This window comes from Ruditapes philippinarum, unplaced genomic scaffold, assembly GCF_026571515.1.
Source record: "Ruditapes philippinarum isolate M1 unplaced genomic scaffold, ASM2657151v2 ctg3014_1_1_1_1, whole genome shotgun sequence".
NCBI lineage: Eukaryota > Metazoa > Mollusca > Bivalvia > Venerida > Veneridae > Ruditapes > Ruditapes philippinarum.
The window spans coordinates 1-26,946 of NW_026851588.1; the positions used below are offsets into that span (position 1 = coordinate 1).

The 26,946-nt window shown below is 30.4% G+C and overlaps 2 protein-coding genes across 3 annotated transcripts in view; one reads left to right on the forward strand and one right to left on the reverse strand.

The window, feature by feature from the left end:
- Positions 1 to 352: 352 nt before the first annotated feature.
- LOC132752800 (baculoviral IAP repeat-containing protein 2-like) lies at positions 353 to 7,118 on the forward strand (the record flags this gene model as incomplete). 2 transcript variants are annotated; one of them, XM_060743221.1, is given in 9 exon segments in its annotated part: positions 353 to 523; positions 1,039 to 1,175; positions 1,413 to 1,452; positions 2,737 to 2,859; positions 3,053 to 3,349; positions 3,815 to 4,039; positions 4,323 to 4,455; positions 5,369 to 5,448; positions 6,033 to 7,118. In XM_060743221.1, coding segments are annotated over 6 exon segments (989 nt in total), but the record flags the coding sequence as incomplete, so codon positions are not given.
- A 996-nt stretch (positions 7,119 to 8,114) lies between these two features.
- The window catches only part of LOC132753019 (uncharacterized), a 28,810-nt gene continuing 9,978 nt past the window's right edge, over positions 8,115 to 26,946 (reverse strand). The window contains exons 2-3 of the mRNA XM_060743462.1: positions 12,524 to 12,877; positions 8,115 to 10,983 (exon numbers count right to left, since the gene is read on the reverse strand). Coding sequence (XP_060599445.1) covers positions 10,742 to 10,983; positions 12,524 to 12,830 — 549 coding nt within the window. The 5' untranslated portion in view covers positions 12,831 to 12,877 and the 3' untranslated portion in view covers positions 8,115 to 10,741. The remainder of the gene's footprint in view (positions 10,984 to 12,523; positions 12,878 to 26,946) is intronic.

Below are 26,946 nucleotides of genomic sequence, written 5' to 3' on the forward strand. Positions count from 1 at the left end.
ATGGTGGGCATTCAGTTATTGATTGTAGATGTTTTTGAGTACTTGTTCTGCTTTAGAGAGATGTCTATTAAAACTATATACTTCTATCATTTTAGATTTCTTATTGTAAAAGATTCAAGCCCTTAAGTCTGAGTAAGAAATTGAAGATAAACTTTATTTGTTTTGATTTACTTAAAGACAATAAGATTTTATAATTTCTCTAAAAATGTTCTTTCAGTTGTTAGACTCAATATAGTTGAGTTTTGTTTAACAATGAAAACATACGTTTACTTGTAAGAAGGAAAGACCTTGTTGTACAAGCAGAGTTTATTATGAAATAGTATATGAAAAAGTATAATATGAATATTACCAGGAACTGATACATCAGCTACTCCAAAATATCCCAAGTATGCAAGCAAAACTGCCAGGGTGACAAGCTACAATGATTGTGGAGACATTGTGATACCACCAGATAGTTTAGCTACCTCGGGATTTTTCTATGCTGGCTTTGGTGACTGTGTTAGGTGCTTTCAATGTGGGGTTGGTAAGTATCTTTCACTCTAAGCTTTTCATAATAAGAAGGGAAAAAAGACGAGCACTTTTCTATTAAATGGTCTTAACAACACATAAACACATACAAGGCCTGTCCCGCTTTCTTTAACTCAAATTTGAGTGCAGCTTCTCTTCTTCTTTTTTTCATCTGTGGCCAAGCGCTTTAGATCATTGGCTTCGAACCACTTGCCCTCAACGCTGTGTATTCAAATCTAGCAAGGGACTATGGAAGCTATCCAGCTAGCTTACAGAACATCGGTGGTTCTACTCAGGTGCCAGTTTGTGCCTGAAATAAAGAAAAGAAAGTCAAAAGAGGTCTTCCTCCCCCAGTAAAGCTGAGAAGTAGCCATAAGACTTCTTCTGTCTTGGATGGACACAAACCCACCCACCAGAATTTTAGTAATTGACGATTGTTTTTGTAAAAAAACAAATTTTAACATTAATTGGCAATAACTTTCAATTATGAGTTTCTTGTATGATTTCTTATGAATTATCCTTGATTTTTAGGTCTTCGTCATTGGTCAGAAGAAGACGATCCTTGGATCGAACATAGTAGATGGTCAAAGGATTGTTTATTTGTTAAACAAGTGAGAGGTCAAGAGTTTGTGAATATTGTTCAAATGGCTGTACAGTATTCTCAGAATGTAAGTTTCTAATATCTTCTCTGACATTTTTGTGTTGGAACCATTTTTTGAAAAAGACTGATTAAAGAATCTGCCTTGTACTAAGTAAAAATATCTTCATGTACATGATTTATTTATTTAATTGTGCTTGTAATAATTTTTGTTTTATTGCTTTGAGATTACAGACAAAACTATCATTTAAGCCAATATGTAGATGCTTTTAAGATATTTAACTGTTTACCTATTTTTTTTAATTAGCAAAATGGAAACGACCATACTCCAGTTGGAAGTCCTACCGGTAAGATTTGTTTTTTTGTTATGTAAAATAAGCAATAATTGCAAACAATGAAAATTAACTAAACACCAATAAACAGTTGCTCTGAGAATATTGAATACATTCTATGGCAAAAAATTTGTGTTTTAATTCCAGTTTTTCCATTTCTTTCTCCATTCAAAATACTCAATATTTCTTTCAAAAGACCACCTTTTGGGATGTTTGATTAGATACTAGAAAATGAAATGGAACAAAAATGATAAAAAATGCTATTTTTTGTTGTTGTTATTATGCCCCTTTGAACAAGAAGGGGTATATTGTTTTGCAAATGTCAGTCAGTGAGTTGGTCGGTTTGTCTGTCTGTAGACCACATAGTTGCCGCTTATTATCTTAAAAACTGTTTATCACAAAGTCTTCATATTTCACATAGTGATTGGTCATAACTAGAAGATGACCCATTTTGATTTTGTAGTCACTAGGTCAATGTTCAATGTCACAGGGGCCTTAAATGTCAGAATTATTTCTTCTTATTATCTTTGAAATATTTATTACAAAGTCTTCATATTTCACATACTGATTGGTCATAACTAGTAGATGACCCTTTTTTGATGTAGGGGTCATTAAGTCAAAGGTCAAAGTCATAGGGACCTTAAATGCCAGAATGGTTTCCACTTATTATCTTAAACTGTTTATCAATAAGTCTTCATATTTCACATATTGATTGGTGATAACTAGAAGATGTACCCTATTGACATTGGGATCACTATGTCAAAGGTTAAGGTCACAGGGGCCTTAAATGTCAGAATGGTTTCTGCTTATTATTTTGAAAACTCTTCAAAAGCTTGTCCGCCCAATAACTTAAGAATCCTTTGACCCACAGTCTTCATATTTGGTACTGAGATTGGTCATGATTAGTAGATGACCCCTATTAGGATCACTTGTTTAAAGGTCAATGTCACAGGGGCCTTAGATATAAATATGGTTTCCACTTATTACCTTGAAAACTTTTGATCACACTCTTCATATTTCACATATTGATAAGTCATAATGGGGTCACTAGTTCAAAGGTCAAGGTCTTTATATTTCACATATTGATTAGTTATAACTAGTAGGTCATTATTTTTTTTCCATAACTGAACACTACCATGTACCCATTTAGGGAAAGTTTTTATAACAAAATTACCAATAATAAGAGTCAACTGCTAAATAGGATGGCATATGTGTCATTCGATATTTCTTGTTATAATAGTGTTAATAGGATGTTTATATTTCAATAATTAAACGACATGTAATTTCTTTATCAAACAGGGTCGTCTTCTGATGCTGATATAGAACGCCAAATGCATACAGATGCTGCCCAAAGTGTACTAGAGATGGGCTACAGTCCACATGTCATACGAAGCGCCTTACGTGCATTGAGAGATGGAAATGGTACACACATTTAATTAACTTACATTAGATATTATAATTTGTATTTTTATTGATATGCATATTATGTAACAAAGCCTGTTTGTATCACAAAAACACTATAAACATATACTTAGTATTAATGTACAATCATTAATGTGCAGAAAAAAATCTTGCTTTACATGAGGATAAAAATATCAGGTTTATATTTTAAAAGATGGGCGAACTTTAAACGCCACCTTATTGATGGAGAAAATCTTCGAGTTAGAAGATGAAGCATCGGCCAATGATGAAAATAATCTACCTGTCCAAGGAGCATCTCCGATCCAGTCAAATGCAATTGCTCAAGCACCAGTTACAGTTAACAATAACACCCAAAGCCAAAGAGTATTAATTGATACTGGTTCAGCATCATCAAATTCTGCAAGGACTCAGTCGACTCCAGTAGGGGATATATCCTCCCAAGCATCCTTAACAACAAATGCAAGCAGTGAAGCAACCAGACCTCAAAATAGTATGTAAAACATTTAATTGGTTTCCCCTTGGATGTGACAAACAAATTATAGATAGTTGTATATTGTATAGGCTAAAAAAGTAAAATTGTTCGAAGATGAATGGAGATTAACTGACAAAAGGGGCTAAAGCTCTTCAGTATATGTATTTTTTGGTAGGTTGGAGAAATAAACAAACCAAATTATACTCTAAATTTTACATAAATACGATAAATGGATACACACCCATGCCTTTAGTCATATTGTAAAATATCAGTATGTTTAATTAAGCAGTCCAAAAATATAGTATTTAATGGTGTTTTTTACTTAATAATTGGTAACAAATAATATATCATGAGTCACAAAATGTGCTTAAAAGTTGAGAGACTGCGCTCAAAAAGTAATTGAATTTTGGAATTAAATGCCCGAGTGAATACTTCGTCATCAGTATAAAATTTAAGCAAATGTTATTTAATTTTCATTTTTAGAAAAGTCACAATTATTGGAACAGAAAAAGCTCAAACAAGAAAATGAACAGATGAAACAACAATCAATGTGTACCAAATGTAAACAAAATGATGTATGCATCGTTTTTCTACCATGTGGACATTTAGTTTCATGTGAAACTTGTGCACCAACTATTAGATACTGCTCGGTAGAAGGTTGTGGAAAATATATAAAAGGCACCGTTCGGACTTACCTAGCATAAAATGGTATGGTCTTTTTTGCGTTATATTCAATCTTTTATATATTGTTAATATATTTCTTTGTAAAAATTTTATTTGTTATGTTAAGAAACAGATATATCATTGGCACTTGATACTAGGATCTTTGTATTTACCATGTGATATAGAATTAATATAGCATGTAAGTTACGTAGCGTAATATATTATTTCAGTTCATTTCTATCAAATTCTCCTACATAATCATATTACATTTGACTGAAGTATACTGAAAAAATTGACGCCCTTGATTGAATAAGAAATATTTTTGTAGAATAATGGGTCATCACAGTAACTATACAGAGTGATGGCAATGGTCAAATGATACAGACGTGGAAGCCGGTTGAAAAATGATGGCCTTGTTGTATCACGAGAAACTGAAATATCATGAAAACAGTGACAAGCAGGTAATACAACTGAATTTGTATGACAAATAAAGGAAACAACCATATACAATAGTTCATACATATTTCTTTTGTTAGGAAATCAGTCATGGTTAATAGATTTAATGAACGACTGCGCTGGGTTAAAATTAAATGTTCTCAAGGTTTTTGAATTAAAGTAATAGAAAGAGCATCAAAACACGAGGCTATCTGATTTGTACGAGGGGCGCAGACCCCAAGTATTAATCAGGTTGCCGAGTGTTTTGATGTTCCTTCTCTTTTGTATCATAGTCAAACATAAAAACAAGTTCCCTGTTGTCACAATATGAAACCCCGGGAAAAAGTAACCAATGAACGAGCATCTGAATATGATATTTCTGCCGCTTTCCCTTTCTCTTCCGTCACAAAATGTAAACCCCAGCAAAAATTAGCCAATCAGTGGGCATGCTCTATAGTGCGGGTAACTAATACCTGCACTCTAGTTAACGCACTGTGCATGTATATGTATACGATTTAACTCTGACATATTTTCAACAGAAAGGTCCCCAAACTATGATACAACTTGTACATAATGATTGTTATTAAAATGCTAAAATATTTGTAACATGGATATGAATTCATTATAATTGTTTTTAATTAAAATGAAAATAAATGATTTGTTGCTTATAAATTATCTTCTGTCCCCATTTGTTTAATTAAGATAGATGCACTTAATTAACCATTTCAATTATAATGTTAGTTTATAGAATAAGTGAGAGTGATGGTTCAGTTCACATGAAGGAATATGAGAGAAGTGGTTCAAATGTTGTATTGAAGACTCATTTAAGTTAGCCATATGACAATTTTAAGGTTCTTGTTACCGTTTGTTGTACTGGTTATACTGTTTTAATTTTAAATATAATGATATTGTTATGTAATTTGTTTTGACCAATTACAGTAACTTGAGGAAATAAAGACATGGCATAGAGGAGCTCAAAGCAAGAACAAGTCTACTAAAATGTACAATGTTTTATCAATGTAAGAAAACACTGTATTCCTCTGCTTTTTAACAACATCATGCCTTATAATGATTTTTTTGTAAATAAATTTGCATAATGATAAAACTTTAAATGTCAACATTCAAAATAAGGAAAATAATTTAATTTGCTCTCATTCATTTAGATGTATCTTCCTTTAAGAAAGAAAAAAAGACATTAGCGTTTAACTTTTATTAAATGTTGTCAATTTTTTCAAATGTCCTTTTTAAAAAAAAAAGATTGAATTTTGTATGATTTAAGATCAGTAGCCCTGAATGGTAATAATAATCAAGAGTTTACACTGTTCTTTTAGGAGCATTCTGATGTTGGTTTTTGTATATGTCAAGTGATATTTTGACTTTTTAGCATTATTGATGTTGAAAAGCTACTGCATGAATTCATTAGTCATTAGTCATTAGTCATGAAAAGAACCAACAATAACAGCCATGTGGTCAGGTATAAGTGATTTTAACCACAAACAGAACAGATAAACATTGTATTACTTCTTTAATTGTATATGTTCTAAAATCTGTATAAATTAATTCTCAATCCTATTTTCTAAATTTAAATGTTCATATCTTTCAGGAATGAGAGGTTGACCCTGATACATTGTACACACATAATTGGATGGGAAATTTTAGAGGATACTGCAGGGAACCAAATGATTTGCTTGCGGAGAAGCTTGTAATTATCGGTTAGTTATCAAATAAAGCTGGCTTGGTCGATCAACTGTCGATATATGATCATAATCACTATATGCTTAATCTGAGTACAAACAAACAAAGAAATGGGATGAAACCAATAATAAGGCCTTCACATTTTTACTTTTTTAAGATCATAATTCATTGCTTATTAAGATTATTAAGATTCATAATTAAATCGCTGTTTCATTTGCTAAACATTTTAAGCGAATACGACGGGTATTTAAGAATTACAAAAATACATTATCAGCCATATTAGGACAGTCACACTGTCAGACAGAGCTACTTAAATATCCATTTATTTCAGTTCTGTTGAATAAATAAGTATCTTGATGTTTCATAGCACACAAGGTATGATATGAAAGGATAAACACTATATTTCAAACCATTATGATTATCCTATGATTACACTCCTTTTTATGGAGAAAGCTATTTGTAAATAAAGCTATGTAAATTTGTAAATAAAGGTACATGTATTTTGTAGTTATTAGTAAATAATGCTATTTTGTAAATATTCATTTTGTAAATAAAGTTATTTGTAAATATTCATCATTGTAGTCAATATCATTAAAGAAATTATCCAGTATTCTGATGTGCAATATGTAAGTTATAAATTCGGCATTATAATGAAACTGTATATATATTGTATATAATGTGTTTCCTTGTTTGTTAAATTTTGTGTTTGACAATTGTTTTATTTATATATTTATATAGTGTATTTTATATTTTGTGGTTAGTGAAGTTCATTTACTCAATCGTCATGGAGGTCTCTCAGACTAGGTTCATTATTATGATAATGATACCTTTGGTGTGAGAAGTCTTTGTCCTTTATAAGATACACATGTGTGTAAACGTTATTGTATCTATATATCATGTTTTGGCATTTTTGATTAAAATGTTAAAATATATGTTACATTGGTATGGATACATAATAATTGTTTTCATTATAAAATAAAATACGAAAAACAAATGATATGTTGCTTATAACTTACCTTCTGTCCCTATTTGTTAAATTTATTTAATTTAGAGTACCATTACAGTTTTAATGTAGTGATGTCTCAATGCACACGAATGGCCAAGAGAGCAGTGGGTCGAATGATAGTTTAAGGTAATGTCAGCTTATTTGTGAAGGTCTCTGCCGCATAACCCATGGATCATGGGTATACCATAAGCTCTACTGGGTCCATGATTCCTCGTATGTTACTATTACTGACTAGCTCTAGGAAGCGGACCCACGAGTGATTGTGCTTAAATTTGATCATGAAACATCTACTGACATTAATGCTATATAATGCTTGATAAGAGAGCGATAGAGTTTACCCTTTATAGCTTCTATAGATTCACATGTAAAATACGTACATAATTATATGTAAACTATACAAATATTCTTTTGTAAGCAAAATAGCTGAGGAAATATCTCAATATGGTGATATTAAGATATTTCCCCAGCTATTTTGCTTACAAAAGAATTTATCGTTTCAAGCTTTAGATATACGTTGATAAAAACAAACAAACAAAAAACGACGTATCAATATAAACACTAATGCTTGATAAGTACTTTATGGGATGAACTATTTTCAATTTTCTTCCAAGTATTTCCGGATCTTTCCGAAGTAGTTAAACAAGCTTTTATTTGGTCCCTATGTGGTTTCTATGTGATCAATGCATTTAAGAAAGGTCAATTTCATTATTATTGTTCTAACGGAACAATAATAATAAGGCTACTCTGTTGTTCTCTCTATTGTTCTTTTTTGCCACACTAAAGAAAATAGCCATATAAAAGCATTACGGAATGAATGACATCAAAGAGAAAAAACAGTTACATATTGTCTCTCTAGCCACATAATTACTGTCCCGTGAGAGCGTCCGTCCCCTTTTCTTGTCTGGGACATAACTCTGAATTACAAGAGATATCAAGACAGTAATGATATGTCCCGGACAAAAGAAGGGGACGGACGTTCTAACGGAACAGTAATAATAAGGCTACTCTATTGTTTTATCTATTGGTTTTTTGCCACACAAAAGAAAATAGCCATATAAAAGCATTACGGAATGAATGACATCAAAGAGAAAAAACAGTTACCTAGGAGAGACGAACGGACGGGCATAGCGGCGACTATATGCTCTCCCTTCGGGAAGTATAAAAATGACACTGAAATATCAAGAGATTGCTCAAAGCACAACAAGAAAATCATGTTTAATATTCGCTTCATTATTATATTTACAGCACAAAAGCTATAATACAGATTTTTTTGTATGTTGCCAAACAAATTACAAAGCAAAATTTATTTACATTAATCAAACCAAAAAAAGATAGTGACCATATAGATTCAGCTGTAAAATCAATCTATATCTATGTATATACATATCATATAAATTAATCAGCAACCTCAATATCACAATCTCTTTGACAATTACTGTAAAAGGATACAAACGGGCTCTTGACTAATATTTTCATGATAAACAATTGTCACATATTAAAGTAATGATATAAAACAAATATTCAAAATATTCAAAATTGAATAAAAAGTAGTTCAACAGTCGTGAATCGTTTGGTACATGGTTAAATGGTTAATGCAATTGAGATCTTTTGACATTGTTTCTTTGCTTTGCCTAAAGTCTTCTTAGATTACATATGAAAGAGATCAAATTACAAACTTTTTCGATATTATGAGTTTTCTTTTAGTTTGTAATAGGTACATACAACAACATGTTTGATTACGATCTATATGACATATAAAACATCAATTGTTTATAGAAGGACCAAATGTCACTGGGCAGGCAGAACGAGCAGCATGATCGAGACTCAACCCGTACCCATTGGTCATAGCTTTAACGTGAATGTATTTACAATATTGTATATCATTCAATAATTTATAAAAACAAAACCTATCGAAAAAGTCAATACATACATGATAAAAGACATAAACAACAATGTTAGTAAACTGTTTAAAATGTCATTCATATCTCAAAATATTGCTATGTATATTATCTAACAAGCACGCTCGCTGATTCAATATCACTCGCCGTAAAATATCAATCATTTATATACTCTCAGAATATGAGAGAAACTGTACTGAAAGTGTATTTACTTGATAATAAAAAAACAATATCCATAACACTTAGCCATGTCAAACGAGATAGCTTTTGAAATTGCTAAATTATTTTTTTTAATATTGCCTTAACTGTTTTTGTTTGTTTGTTTATTATTATTATTTAATTAAAGTATATATTATATCTATGATACAAATTCTACAATAAATCAAACATAAAACAAAACACAACAATAAATAATCCCTGAACACATCTTTGAATAATCTCAGTACAAAAGATGTGTTAGAGGTTGTCAGCCTAATTTACAAGCTTTAAATATCTTACAAAACCATACAATTTTACTCTGAGATACATAACAATTATTATTTATCTGAATGATAATGCATTCATTTTCTGTATGGTTGTGGTTTTTATTGTTTTATTTTTTTTTTCAATTAATAGAACCGTTCCAGAGTTGATGTTGAATTACTAGTTGCAAATTATCGCGAGCAAATAAAGATATCACCAAAATGATTAGGTTCTTAACGGTACCAATGTTTTATTATTTCAAGATTTGTGTTCTCTATATACAGAGTAAAGATCAATACATTTTTTTTAAATAAATGGAGTACGCGAACCGTCGCACGTTCACAATACAATAAACGACGTTCATGACGTCGCAAAATAATGTTTTACGAAATACAACAAGCGTCATTCTGTCTAGAAAGAAATGGAATATGAAGACGCACTAATCTTGGTCCTATTACGTTTTAAACAACCCTTGTATTTTAGAGCTGTTTTCAAGACAAGTAAATGTAGAAATTATGGTATTTTCTTTTCGTTGTAACCACATATCCATTTTCAAGTTGTAATAAATCTTTTGAAAAGTTTAGGAGATAATACTACTGCTCGGAATTTATTTCATGGATTCGTTAATCATAAATTTAAAATAAGGCTGACAACCATTATCCCTGGAATCACATCTTTATGAAAGACAATAAGTATATGTATATAGATATAATAAAATATGAAAGAAAACATAAAATATGAACACATCAGTAAAAAATTTGTAAAGGTTAAAAAACATGTTTGTGAACACATAATGGCCAAATATTACATGTTTGCCCCAGTGTAACAAATGTTACATAATATTTTAAACACATATTTCACAATCACACTGTATAAAAAAGAACATCGTAAACAGCTCAAAATAAAACCATTTTCTATATACCCATACAATTTTATATTGCCATCAACATTCTGTCTTAAATATATCACATTCATAAAGTTATTATTCGAAGATGGAATAAAACCCATATTAGGGTAACAATTTCAGGCAGTTAATAAGTATATTAAATATAATAAATAATGATACATTTGAAATGAGTTATGTATTATTGTATGCTGTAGGAAAAAAGTGTGATAGAAATTCAACCTTAATTCACAATGGATTGAAGATTTATATATTTAGAAGAAAATCATAGCACATATTTCAAAAAGAATGAAAACATTTTAGGCAATAAATTTTTGATTCATTACAAATCTCTTATCTCATTCTTATCACTCACTTGAAAGAAACAGAAGAGCTTTAATTACCGTATTGCATATAGGGCATCTGTCGTAATGCTTGGCACAATATTGGCAAGTTAAAAGGTGTGGATGTAAGCAACTGATGAATACAACGCTGCGGACTTCCTCTCTACAGCGTATGCAGTAATGACGATATTTCAACCTTTCGTTTTCTTCACGCAGAAGTCGAGTGTAGTAGTCTATGAAGTCTTCAACGCCTTCGTTCACTGGTACTAAAAGAAAAAGAAATAAAACTCATCGAAAACAGAATTCATAACATTTGGAAGTTCTCAACAACTCGAAAAGTGTCACCTAAAATCCATTTGTATTAACGGAGATAAGATCAACTCCGAAGAGTCCATTAGATATTTAGGCGCATTTCTAGACCAAACACTAAATTTCAAGGAACATGTCAAACGAAAGGGCCGTACTGCAATGTTAAACTATCTTAGAATAAAACGTATCCGAAAATACCTCACTAAAGAAGCAGCTGAAATACTAGTAATAGCACTCGTAATGTCACACTTGGATTATTGCAATGTCATTCTTTATGGTGTATCCGATTTTAAATTGAGAAAAAATGCAACGTATTCAAAACATGTGCGCTAAGTTAGTTCTGCAACGAAAGAAATTTGACAGTTCAAGGCAAGCATTGTTCGACCTTCATTGGCTGCCCATCAAATCTAGAATCGAATATAAAATTCTGACTTTTGTATACAATTGTTCAATCGGTCATGCTCCAAAATACCTTTCTGAACTCCTAACCAAACAAGTACCAAATACCCGACTACGTTCAGCTAAAACCTCTGAGAACTGCTACGTTATTCCATTCAATAAAAGAAAAAACATTTAGTGACAGAAGTTTCGGAAACTATTGGTCCAAAATTGTGGAATCCGCTGTCATTAGAGTTGAAACAATCTAAAAATATTGATGTATTTAAGAGAAATCTTAAAACACATTTTTTCAGAAAGTTTGAATCACTATTTTAAAATCTGAAATGAGATAAACATGAGTAACGTATAACTGATGACTGACAGTGTGATGAATGTGCAATGTAAATGAATGTTTTATTCTTTTTAATCTATTTGTAATCAAGTTACATGTATGTAAATAATCTTATCTCATGCTACATGTATATCAGTTTTATCATTTTATGGTCTCTAAATTTTTTTAAAGATATGTTAATTGGAATTGTATGTAAAAGCTTTTATTTCATTTGATGTTGATCCACATATTCTTATGCATTCACAATTTTATTCTTATTATATTATATGTACTGTACAACGCCGTTGAATATTGTTAAATAGAAACAGGCGTTTAATTAAATAAAAAGTTTCAAGTTTCAAGTTTCAAAACGTATGTTTTTGAAATCTATGGACATTTAGGGAATGAAAAAAGAGTGGAATATGTGTTTGAATGCGGAAATAGTAATAAATAGTAATGTATTTACGATTGTATAATGAAAATATGGAAAGGATAAATGTTCATTTTGTTCAGTCTCTGCTTGAATTTCGGGAGATAAGAAAATACTGTCACAATCGTTGAAACACTCTGCTCATTCTTTCATAAAAGCATAGTTTGCACTTTTTTTTTTGCATAACAGTTCTGTGCTGTTCTAAAAGGTCAAAGGCTGAAATAAATATGTAAGGCATATTATATGAAATCATTGACATGTTGATAATTGTCATAATTGATCAATATATTTGGTAGGATATTTTTTAATCCATGTTACTTTAAAATTTTCATTTAACTTAATCAAAAATATAATATACATGCAAACACAGAGGTGTGTCTGTTTCCTGAAACCTCATATCGTGGTTGAGTATCTTCTTCATTTTCTGGTACCGCTGTCATGCTATTAACAAAATGACTCCTCCGATGTCTTGCCTCTTCGCCTATGCAATTGATTTGCTCTACTCTATTAGATTGAGATGGTGTCATTACGGATCGGTGATCGCTGTTGGCATTGGCAATAGCATCCACCAGTGCAGGGCGTGGACGAGACATTCTAATTTGGTTCAAGAGGTTGAAGGTCTCCAGGTTACTGGCATACACCAATGCAGGACGTGGAAGAGACATTCTAATTTGTTCTCCAGGTGAAAAGACTTCTCTAGTCCGGTTCTAATCTGTAAAATCAAGTTAATACTATGAACAGTTATATAAATTTGTAATAACATATTCCTGGATTTATTCAGACTGCCAAAAAAACTAATACGAGGAAATATGGCTATATTTAAGGTAAACGTTTACATCTCTCTTTGAACAAATTGTTCAGTGCTTAAATGGCATTTTCTTTTTAAATAAACACATATATCTTCTAAGCAGCCACACAGAAGATATATTTATAAAAACAATGTATAGTGTTTTCAGCATTTCTGAAATCTGTGTATGCAAAACACAGATTTGTGTCCAAATCTGTGTATGCAAAACACAGAAATGTGTTCAATGTCTCGGCTATCAAAAATGTATGTCTATAATTAAATTTGATCTGTTGTTTTCTGTGTTTTCTAAAACCAGTTTGTTCGTCAGAGACTTGGCCATTTTGCATTTTGCTCAGGCAATTTACTTATTCTTTTGTTAAGAAATAAACAGCTTTATAAATAGACGATGATGAGACAATGCCTCTATACGACAACTGCTAGAGATACCCACATATTTCTCGATTTAGCTTGCTCCCATAAAGACTGGTAACTTCTTAACCAAAACAAATTTTAAATACATGAACGTTACACGAACGAAAGAAATAGAAGCATCACTAGTCAACCTTTCAACATAAAAATTTTCTTCATCATTTGCTTATTCATAAGTTACAAGTAACAAAGCATTTTATCATCTTACTTTGCTGATGTCTTCATTTAAAATTGGCATTTATTTCAAAGTAAAGATTATCAGAATACTTGTATGAGGAGCTTGAAAAAGGACTCTGTAAAGAACGCTCAAATCGGCAAAATCGAAAATGTTGCAGGTTTGATAGGCCTGTTCACTTGGAATAACCAAATTATGGCAATGTGACGAATTTCAAAAGAATTGCGTTAGAAATTGAGCAATTGTCAATGCATGAAATGATAAAATAATAAACCCCTGCACATTTTAACTGGACTGAAAAAAGGAAAGGCACACATATTTTAGTCAATTTAATTGTGTATGTTCTGTTATATCATAACAATGCCTCGTATATGATATCAATATCATTAAGAACATATCAGTTAATAAATGCCCTAATAAATACATATCTGCAAGCTTACGTAATGTACGATATTCTTTATTTAGAAAAATGTGCATACACCTTTAAGTCATGTCTATTTAATAACCATGGTCCAAGCGCGTATACATCCTAAGTTAATTTATAGCAATATGTAGAATTTGAATATTGAACATTATTTTAAAAATAAGTAAACAAACTGTACCCCAGTTGTACGGTACGACTCACTTTGTAGCTTTTCAGTACGGTATTACATATATATTTGGGGCAAACATTTTTCTCTTGGTATTAATATGAACATACTTGGTATAGAAACGCTAGAAAATATTTCAAGTATCACCTAATCTCTAGGCAATGTGGTTCCGGAGAAGATCTAATATCTTTAAATTTTTACGTTTAAAATCATTTTTAGCTTACATAAAATATGAATGTATCAACACAGCTTTCGTAGAGGGGTCAATTAAAGATCAATCGTGTGAAATATGGTCCAAACCCACCTTGTGTTTAAAAAGTTGTTGAAAGAAAATGTGGATAACGACGGACGACGTACGGTAAAAGATCTCAAAAAGCTCAACTTCAAGAACTTTGTGCTCAGGTGAAGTAAAGAAAACGTGTTCAGATTTTGACAACATTTTATAAATTCATTTCAATTATTGTTAATGTAATTTTGCTACAATTTCGCATTGGATTTAATATTACCCTTTTGTGACCTATATCAATAAATATAAAACTTACGTATTAGATTATAGCTAAAATCCTGTTACGTTACAATTACACTTAAATTAAAATACTTGAATATATTGATAAACGGTTAATTCCCCATAATTATATCAAATATTGTCTATGATCAAGGCTATGAAATTAGCTATAAGGGAAGTATAAATAATTCAGTAAACTGTACTTTATTTTAAACATTCGAGTTCATATACGAAGAACGGTAAGTCGGCCAAGGGTAAGATTGTAAATCGGTCGTAAGCAAGGTTAAACAATTGCACTGTTTTGACTTTTCTATGTAAAGTAGATCAATGCTACCTTTCTGTCGAGACTATAAATAAAACATATATCATAAGGAATGCGGCAATATCTATTTTTGACAGTTTAGACACATGGTGTTACAATAATGTTATAATCGTATATTTAATAAAACAAAAGAACTTTTAATATTTGAATTAATATATATCGAATCGTAAAAAGCGACTTGTTTTTTTAACACCGAAAGTATTATTTTTTTTAATCAATTGTATTATCTTTATCATATAAACTACTGTATTATATGTTGTGTTCTATTGACTGTTAATCAGCCAAGCCTACCAATATAATTATTCCGCTAACAACATGGAGATTGATACCATAAAAAAGAGAAAAACTGAATCCTAAAAAGAATGCCCAAAACGTCAAAATTGAAAATGCTGCAAGCTCGGTTTGAATGAGGCTTTTCATAAACAGTAGTTGTAGCAAGCTACCACACATGTCCCCTAGCACCTGTATAAGCAGACGTCACCGTTTAAACATGAAGAAGGTGAAATTAAGAAGCGTCAAGTTATATATTTATTTTGCGGTTATCTTGGAACCTTCAATAAGACACGTTCATATCGTTCAAGAAGAGTAAAAAAAATGAATTTTTGGCAGTGTTTTACCAACGGACATGAACGTGACAATTGCTGCCAATATACGGAAAGGATGAAGATGAATTTTAGTCCTTTGACATAAATTAAAACAAACACAACAATAAGATCATGATTATAAAATATCTCTGATTAAATGAATATAATTATAAGATACATGGCTTTGAAAATAATACAGACATAACAATTAACAACTCCGGAAAGGACAAAACGCTCGTTTAGATTTAGCTGATATTATCAATCTATTATGAACGCATTCAGCACGGTTTTAAATAAGTATGGGTAAGAGTTCGTATTAAGACGACCGTAGGGAGTCTTATCGTACTCTTACCCATATAACTGCAAATCGGCTCTTACAACTCGATATCAGATAAAAATATAGAAAGTGTCACCTCTTTAATTAAGCATAACATTATTTTTCCCCAGCAGTCACGTACAAACATGTTTCCTTTAGTCTACAGGTGGATCGGGTCAAATTACCTAACTGTAGCAATGTAATCAAAGTAATTATTTTATTCACATCTTCATAATATTTTAAATTATTAATGCAGTTCATTCCTATTATATAAAACTTACTTTTTCTAGAAAATAAAAACAGTCATAAACATTTTTATAAGGATATCAAAATGTTACTATGTAATCATTTGTCTCTACCAAATCCAGGTGTATTATCTATGTAATAAATTTGAATATATACTCAAATTGCATCAGTGTTATCAGCCTTTTTAGAAACACCTGACCTGGCTAATTAAAATATGCCAATCACAATTATCACTATCAGCACTGGTTTCTTCATGAAAAAGTGGCTACACTTATTACTGCCGAGTAAGAGCCGATTTGCAGTTAGCCTGTGAAAGACGAATTTTGCGGTATCCGTCATTCTGAACGTACGCAATATTCTACTTCCAACTTGATTGAAGGAGGATACAGCATTATTTAAAGGCAACTTTTATATAATATCTTTCAAAAGTATTCAATGAATGTTGGACAATAATGTTTACACTTGTTTATTCAAATTTGCTACACCTAACCGAGTCAGCTTTTTGTGACCTATAATTAGAAATAATGTGATGTAAAAGATTACAGCTAAAATCCCATTTTTTTCTATTTTAAGGTATTATTACACATAAATAAAAATACATTACTCTTCAACACATTTATAAACTGCTTCTCCGTTTTGGGTGTTCTTTAGGGTTTCGGTTTCCTCTATTTTATTGTCATATCTGTGTTAAATGTAAGGAGTGCGTAAAAAGTCGTCCCGTACATATAATAAAAGGTGCTAGTTTAAAATCGTTCAGTACGATATTACTATTGTGTATACATGTTTTTGGTTTCTTCTATTTGGTCTTTTTAATCACCCTTAGGATACGTTGCCTGCTTTCCAAAGTTGTCTTTGACGTCTTATCTGTGATGCAGGCTTCATAACATCAGATCCCTGATATGCAGGCTTCATAACAGATCCCCTTTCAAAATAACGGTTTATTTAGTTCCGCCCATTGGGCACACGATTTCTTTTACTTGGGGACCATACGCCGCTTTTCATGATAAGGCACATACGTGTCACGTTGAAGGATCTATGATAATCGCCGAATGAACACATCTGCGGATGTTTATAAATTATAAATTTCGCCAGTACCATGATTAAATATGATTAAATATTGAAGTCTGCTTCAGTCGGTGCTAGGGGGCGTGGACAGTAACTTGCATTTTCCAGTAGCGTCCATGAACAGGCTGATCAAACCGAGCCTGCAACATTTTCATTGTGAGCGCGCGCGTGTGTATGTTTGTGTGTACGTGCGTGCGATCTTTCATGATTTCGGTTTTCTTTATTTTAACAATTATATTATTTTTGATCAAAGGTCTTTTTAACGACAATAGCTACACATGAACTAAAATTCATTCAAGAATGTTAAGAAAAATGTACTTCATACTTTTAATATTTTAAATATTTTAAAGTTAATAATTTACACAGACGAAGACTGTCCCGATGAAGCAGTTAGTGTGTTAATGTGTAATGACTGTATACCTTGAATTCTATTTATATTGCTTAAAATGGTACAAAAGATCCATTAACTTAGATTTAGTTATCTTCCTTTTTTCCAGAATTAATTAATTTGAAAGAATATTGTTGAACATAATGAGTTAATTATAATATTCAATGGCACTATGAAGACATCTTAATACATGTATTTTATAAATAATATATAATCAAATTTGTATATCCCAAATATATATAATAACTGCTATGGTGTAAAACTGATATTCAAAATATCATTTTAGATACAATCAAATACACTTTTTTTAACCGTAACAGAATGTGATTAGTCGATGTAGATTTTTGTCTTTCTCGAGTTACACTAAACGCGATCGAAAAGGAACAGTAAACATGTTCATGACGGAATAGACTACTTGACATATATAAAAGCTATTTTTCAGTCTAGACGATAATCAAAACGTATTATAAGGAAAGCCACAATTTCTAGTGTTATATGAAGGAAGAGTAATGTATTTATTGTATGTTTATTTAAAACTTAAGAACGTTTACCTTTGTTTAACTTATTCAGCTATAAAATTCGATGAGATGATTATGGTTATCATATTTTAAATGTATCGAATCTTAGATAGCGACTACACTTTTGACACAATAGTATTATTTCAAAATAACAGCAATAACTTCATTCTGAATGATTTTCAAGGACTGGAGATATGATAGCTCTGATCATGAAAATGATAATTCATGTATTTGTTTATTTAGCCAGTCAAAGTCTATATTTTGCCCTACTAAACATATGTATACACAAGGAAACCAAAAGGGGTAAAATTAAATTGGTTTTCCTGGAAATGACATTTCATCTACGCAATAAGTTACGGTATAAATCGCTAAATCTCATATTATGCAGTAGTATTACATGAGACTTCAAAATCTAGTAATGCATCTAATAACACTTGGTCAACAACCAGAGCTTTTAATGACTATCTGGTACAATCTCAACTACCTCCCCTCCGCCGCACCCCCTCCCAAATACAAACACAAAAACCAAGAAAAACATAAGATCTGACCCTGAAGTTACAAGTCAACTGATCTAACGACAACTATGACACATTCCTCATAAGTAAAGATACACTTATTTTCCTGCAGCTTTTCTTAACAGAAAACATAAAAGGCACTATATATAATAAAAAGGAATATATGAAATAAATAAGAATGGCATCAACCCCAGTATATAAACCAGTCTACTTCCTGTACTATGGAAAGATACAAGCTAAAATATATAGGCTCCCAAGAAGGATACAGTAATCGGAAGTAACATGTGCTTGTACTCGCAAGACGGGGTACATATTGAAATGTATAGGCTACAGTGATTTTTCAGTTCCAAAGTCATACAATTAACTCGATTAATATGAGTGTACTATCTAGATTTATTTTTTTATTAAGGTGTTGCATGGCAGAAACAATTTATATGACATTTTAGTTTCTTTGATTGCATATTTGTCGTTTGACCTGATTTAACCTTACCTATTATCAACTATGCAGCGTTGCTTAATTACTTCATTTATACAACAATAATTAAATGCAATACCATTTTCATACCTTTAATGACGAAGTTAAGTACCTATGAATTAACCTTTTTACAGGTCAATGTCAATTGAATTTTCTTGGTATCTTTAGGATATTTTTTTTAAATTTTGAAAATACAACTTGTGCTCCAAAACGCCCATTGCATTCACAGTCCTGTACAAATTCAAATAATCTAAGAATAACTTTTATGTCTACGGAAGCCCATAAGTGCCATTTTGTCTTAGGACTTTTGACTTGTGTATTATGACTTTTGTCTTATGTATTATGACTTGACAAAAAAGCGGGAAAAGGGCAAGTTTCATCACATGCACCCTTCATGGACGTTGGAGGTAAATCTGATAGAGAAGCAGAAGACGATTTGGTAAGTGTTAAATTTAAAAAGTATGACAGTACTGTATTTCTCCTAACTTGAATAATTATCTCCCATACAAGGTTAGGTTTCGAATATATGGGTCATCTCAGATGAAAATAATAGGTCACAGGGCACAACAATCGTATTAACTGTTAAAGTTTAAGTATCAAAATATTTGCAATACTGACACATTTTTAAAACATGTGTGAAACTTTATTCTGTATAAATATAAATTATTTCTCCTCCAGGTAAATGCGAGTAGTAAACAATGCGAGTAGTAAACGTATTCATGCACTAGTTCAGAACATAGCAGGCCACTAAAAAGAAACAAGACCCAGAAACATTGAAAAAGATTAATTTATGGAGATCCATTGATGGTAAACATGTTGGACATTCATCTTCTACCTGTGACTCTCTTTACAAAGGAAAAACAAGAAATTGGTTATTTGAGTGTTCAGTACCTGTATACGATGCAATTTTGATTTAAGCAGTCATAGTCTTACTTATCAACCCGCCCGCTTATATCAGCAGACCGACGGTTTGTTGGCGAGGCTATGTTTTCCGTGATTGTGTATAAAATTTTCAGGCCATTTAATCAAACTGCGTCTTTGTTTAATCTTTTTTCTCCTAGCAACATTTATATGATTTAAAAAAAAACAAAAAAAACAACAACAACAACAAGAAACTACACACTGATAACTATGATGTTTAAATAATTATTGCAATTGACATTTTATACAGCAGTGTTTTTATAAATTATATATTTTGTCTGACATCTTATAAGTATGAATAAGAGCTTATATGTATACGTACTCTGTTTTCCAGATATCACAAGTGAATATGTTGGCGTTCCATAGCTTTTGGTTATGTCTTTGGATACAACAGGTTAACTCTGTATTAGGAGTGACACCTTCAAACATACCAGACACATCGACAGCAGGAAGTACACGGCTTGAATTAGTGAAACACTATATTATTTTTACTGTTGGTTTTCATATCCGGAAATTATTCTTTTCTTGATTGTTATAAATAACATTAAAATATCGTTGCGACAGCTTTTTTTTTTTATTAAATTTTCTTTATTATCCAGTTCGTACAAACAATACATTTCATACATTGTACAAATTTACAAACATATTACAAATTGTTTAATTGCAAGAATAAACAATGGTTAAATCAGAAAAAAACTTTAATAAAGACTAATTAGATTTAAACTGATTTAACATGGTTGTAAAAATGGAAAAGTAATCTAGAGCATGATATATGTAATTTTAATTATTTATAGTTATGTTTTCATTAATAAAAAAGAAGCTTTTCATAGTAAGCGTGTAAATAATATTTAATAGACTCCAGCCAGTCGCATATGTTTATGATGTGAATATGCTCCATTTGTTGTTATGGACATCGACCTTATTTTTCATTTCAGCAATGAGTCATTCTAAACTAAGTTTATATCTAAGATAATTTAAAAATTCACTGAAGTTTGGTATGGTTTTCTTGTATTTATTTTTAAATATAAAATATTTACCTAAGAGTAAAATATAGTTAATGCAGTTTGATTTCATATTATTTTGAATATTCACATTACAAAAGCTGACAGTTTCGTATGATACCAAATTTGTGTTTGTAGAATATTTTGATTGTAAAAAAAATCCTGATTTGACACCAAAATGGTTGAATTTTTGAGCATTCCCAATATAGATGTACATTAGATTCTGGTGCCGAGGTGCAAAAATCGCATATCATTGACTCCACCATATTATATTTAAAGAGTTTTTCATTCTTTGGTAAAATATGCATAAGATACTTATACTAAAAACTTCGAAGTTTGGTATCAATCGTTATGTTTATGATTTGATGGAATATATTTTTTCCATTCAAAGTTGCCTGAGAGCCCAACTTCCCATTGAAACAATTTTATTGGTGATTGTTTGTAGTTGTTTTTATTTGAACAAGCTTAGTATTAATAAATAGACAGGTTTTAATTTGGGGTATTAATTTATCGATTAAGTAGTTATTTGCTTTGTATTGAATCCCTTCACATTTTAGTTTTATTTTCCATTCTTTTGGTATGCATTTTATGAGTTGATGATAGTTTAAAAAGTTTGATTGGGCTATGCCATAAAGGTTTTGGATTTCGTTAAAGCTATAAAATTGTTTTTTCCTATAATCGTATATATGTTCGATAAAGATTACACCTTTTTCCATCCATTCACAGAAAACAAATGGTTTGTTACTTAGTTTTATATTCGTGTTGTTCCATATAATTTCTTTACCAACATCAGTTATTTCTTTATTAAAGTTTACATACGACCAAGCACTGAGTACGTCTTTTAAAAATGTAGATCTAATATCTAAATTTTCAATATCTTTTATGTTAAGATTACATTTAAATATGAATTATTTTCCATATGTATTTAACATATTTTCATATACTTTAACCCATTTTGAATGTTGCTGCAATTTAATGCGTTTAACCCAAGAGCATTTTAAGGAATATATAAAACTTTCAATGTCTAACATTTTAAGCCCCCCATGTTGGTAATCTTGAATAATCTTATCTCTTGATCTTTTGTCTGGTTTGTTGTCCCATAGAAAGTTAAACATGAGCTTTTTTATTTTATTTATGATTTCTTGGTCTGGGTTATATAAAACTGTGAGAGGATAAATAAGTTTGGGCATTGCAAAAGTTTTAAGAACGGTTATTTTTCCAAAAAGACTTAGTTTCCATCGTTTCCATTTATGCAAACATTAATCGAACTCTTTCAGTTTAGGTGTTAAATTAGTATTAAGCATTTCGTCTATGTTATTAGTGAAAGTTATACCGAGCGTGCTACCTTTTTCAGATGTCCATTTAAAATTATTGTCATTGCAGAAATTGATATGAGTATTTCTTAAACTTCCAAGTTTTAAAACAGTACATTTATCTTTATTCAATTTAAGGCCTGATATATTTGAAAACTTTTTTAGTGTTGAAATAAGTGTAAGAAACGATCTTTTTTCTCCATCAGTTATAAAACATGCATCATCGGCAAAAAGTGTTTGTTTAAGTTCAATGTTTCCTATCTTAATGCCTTTAATATCTTCATTTTTGTTAACTTCATTTGAGAGTAATTCTATACAAATACATGTAATAAATAGGTAAGGGGATAAAGGGCACCCTTGTCGCACGCCTTTTTCTATTTTAAAGAAACTGGATAGATGACCATTATTATGTATACACGATTTAGCATCTTTATAAAAAAAATGGCCAATCCAATTTATAATATGTTGAGGAAATTTAAATTTCAATAAGCATTTTTTCATAAAGTTATGGTCAAGACTGTCAAAAGCTTTATTAAAATCGGAAAAAATATTAACCCTTTTTCATTTAAATTATTAATATATTCGATTGTCTCTTGTAAAATTCTAACATTTCCCCAATATATCTACCTTTGATAAAGCCTGTTTGCTCTGGACTGATAATATTTGGAAGTTTGGTTTTTATTTTATTTGCAGTTGCTTTTGCCGCAATTTTGTAATCTACATTAAGTAAAGAGATCGGACGCCAATTATTTATTGATAACGTGTCTTTGTCTTTCTTTGGAAGAAGAGTAATAATACTTTGTTTTTGAAGTTCCGTAAGATTTCCGTTATCATAAGAGTAGTTTAGAGAACTTATAAGATATTGTTTTAGATCATTCCAAAATATTTTGTAAAAATCAGCAGTTATACCGTCACTTCCAGGACTTTTGTTATTTTTCATGTCTTTAAGAGCAATTCCGCATTCGTATTCTGTAAGATGACCATTTTCTTCATATTCATTATTTTGTTCTAAAGTATTTATTTCATTTGCGAAAAAGATAAAATCTTCGCAATCTTCTATTTGTAAGTCTTTTTTATATAAACGTTCATAAAAATCTTTAATCTTAGTCAAAATTTTGTTTTGATTCGTTTCAATGTTATTACTTTTATCTTTTAGTTGGCTAATTATCTTTTGTTCAGCATTTTTCAAGGTTAGCAAAATATTTTCTCTGACCCTTCCACCCATTCAGCTTTGCTTCTTAGCAGGATACCTTTAATTCTTTTGTCAATAAGATCATTAAGTTTTGCTTTTTCAGATTTAAGATTTTCTATTAAAATATTATTACTTGTATTTAACTCAATTACTTTTTCCAGATCCCTAATTTTAGAATTAATTTCATGCTCATTTCTAAGATCATTTTTCTTTTTAATGCTAGCGTATTTGATAGTTTCATCTCTTATTCTGCCCTTAATTATTTCCCATAATACGTTTGGATTGGCTTGGTCATTCAATGACACTATTTCTTGTATTGATGATTTAATTTTATTTTGATAATCAGTGTCTAAAAGTAACGAATTGTTAAGTTTAAAGTATCCTGGGCCCTTTTTACATTGAATAAACTTTAGATGCATAATCACAATAGAATGATCTGATTTATAACCAGTTTTTATTTGGAAGTCTGTTACTGAATTGAGAGCACAAGTGGAAAAAAGAAAATAGTCGAGTCTGCAGAAAATTGGTGGGTTATTATGAGAGTGCCAAGTAAAAAGTTTCCGTTCTGGATTAAGTAGTCTAAAAACATCACAAAGATCAAATGTATCAATTAGTTCACTAACCTTTGTAGAAGTTTGTTTATTTGTATCACTTTTACCGTTTAGTTTGTCTAAAGAATGATTAATAACAGTATTAAAATCACCGCCAACTATTCTTGATATTCTAAAATTTTACAATTACAAGACGTATTAATAAAGATACCGACGCCTAAGCTGTTTGTACTATTTCCGCTTAAGTAAGATTTTCCATTCCACTTTGCCGACCAATTGTCTGTATCATCAGTGTTTGAGTTATAATGAATTTCTTGCAATAACGCTATTGAAATTTTTTGTTGGTTAAGCCAACACAGAAAGCGGTCACGTTTGTTTGTCGATGCTAAACCTTTTACATTAAAAGTATATATTTCAGTTGAAGACATGTTATATTGACTAAAGATTCATTTGTAAGTTTGTGTTTACCGACTGGAGTCTATAATGTTCATTTTTTAATGAGTTTATCATCAACATTTTATATATCATGCTTAGATGTATAAACAGCAGATAGAAATACATAAGTAAAGAGATTATATTGAAATACCGTTTGTTCTTTTACATGAATGGCAAAAAGTTAATAAGTACGATTTTCCGTAAGTTGAATATTTAGCTTCAGCGGTAAAATCTATTAATAAATGTAATTCATGAATGCTTTACTCGTATACACAATATTTCCTTTTCTAATTTTAACAATCATCTTTAAAAAAAAATAAAGCGATCAAAACTTGACAAAACAAAGAAAAAAAAAACAAACAACACACAAAATCAAAACAAGTCTATCAAAAATGTACAGTATGTCTATATAGAAACATGTATTCATAATCTTAATTACAATATGTCGAAGAAGTTTACAGTTTACATATATTTGTTTTAATCTTCATGGTTACAACATTGTATTTGTTTTAAAGACATACTTGACGAGTTGTCTTACACCGGACAGTATTTGAGTAAAAAAGGGAAAAAAAATATATGAGCCAAAATTTGATAAAGGTAATCATATTTTTTCAACTGCTTGCCTCATTAATATATCATTTTCCACAAGACAACTTTATGAAGAGATGTTAAATATATCAAATAAATATTTATATCGGAAAGAAAATATGCATTTACATGACTTCTAATATACAATATAATTAAATAGTTACTTTTGGTATCTTGTTTAAAACAAGTATGTTTCTTTATCTGCAGAAAAGTATACATGTGTAGTTGTGTACATATAAACCCATCTTAAAATACACGAGAAAAACTTGTGTCATACACATACATCTAAATATTGTAAACAAAATATAGTTCAAATACTGTATATTTCTTCACTTAAGACATGTGAGTGAATTTATAAAGTGATTATTTCCATTTGTACTGCTCTTTTCCGAAACGAAATGATAAGAGTAATTAATGGAATTATAACATATAACAGTTTCTTATTATCATTTAATGAATGAAATCAGTAGTCTCTAGAATTTTATATTTTTTACATGATTCACAAGAAACGTTTTAAGACATGTGAGTGAATTTATAAAGTGATTATTCCATTTGCACTGCTCTTTTCCGAAACGAAATGATAAGAGTAGTTAGTGGAATTATAATCTATAACATTTTCTTATTATCATTTAATGAATGAAATCAGTAAGTCTCTTGTATTATGTTTTATACATTAATTTATGCAAACTTAATGGAATTTGTAATTTATGTAACTATATCTAACTGTATACAAAAATCTAATCAGTGGTTTTATAATGAAAACAATTTGTTTTATTAAAGGCAAATGGCTTATGTAATTATGTGAAATATCCCTTTAAAGAAGAAGCCTAAATATAAACAAATAAAATCAAATATATTTCACATCTGTATCATTTTGATTTGCTAGTTATGTGGTACGCAGAATATTTTATACTTTACGTGCAAGTTATAGTTAAAAAAATATACATGTATATACATAAATAATATCTACACGTGCGTCAAGTATCAATGGTCTAAGGGAGGTAAAAAGCCTAATAGAGATTCAATGTACAAATACTGTTATCTCCCTTGGTACTTAACTGTGTAGTCACATACATGTACTTGTTCAATGGAAAACAATAATACATTCTTTTGTTATAGATAGCACCGCAAATATTGAAACAGTACTAATTTTGTGTAAATAAAAAGTGTGTATACTCGTATAGTTAAAAGAAGAAAAGCAGCAAAAAAAAGAGTATATTTTCGCAAGGAAAGTTAAAAAAGATGAATTGGCAAAATTAAAATATTCGTTCATGTTTAATTATTAGATGACATTTTAAAAGGATTATATATCGATGAAATTTAGCAGAATTAAACGTTCATGTTCACGTTCGTATATATACAAAAGTAGTTGTTTAAATCGTAGCTAGATTTCAAAAAAAAAATTCAGTGTTTTATAGTTCAATGTTTCAAATATTCTGCGAGACGGAAGAAAGATTTCAAACGCTGATCTACATCTTAAGCTAGAAATTTAAATAAAACAAAGCCTAAATTAAAATATCGTTGCGACAGCTTAATAGAGTACTTAAATGTAACAACTTACGACGTAAAACTGGATACACACCAGATCACATTGTTCTGGATTATATTTCCAAGGAAATTGAGACAAGTGGTCAGTGCATTGGTTATTGTTCGATGTTGAAACGCTTGACAAATGAACATAAATTCAGAGTTCCTAGAAATAAAGTTCTTTCATTTATGAAAACTATTGATCCTAAAGGAATCAATTTTCAGAAAGCCCACAGAATTAAAAGACGCAAGTACAGAATAAAGATTCCAAATTATGTATGGCACGTAGACGGTTACGATAAACTGAAACCATATGGCTTTTGTATACACGGTGCTAT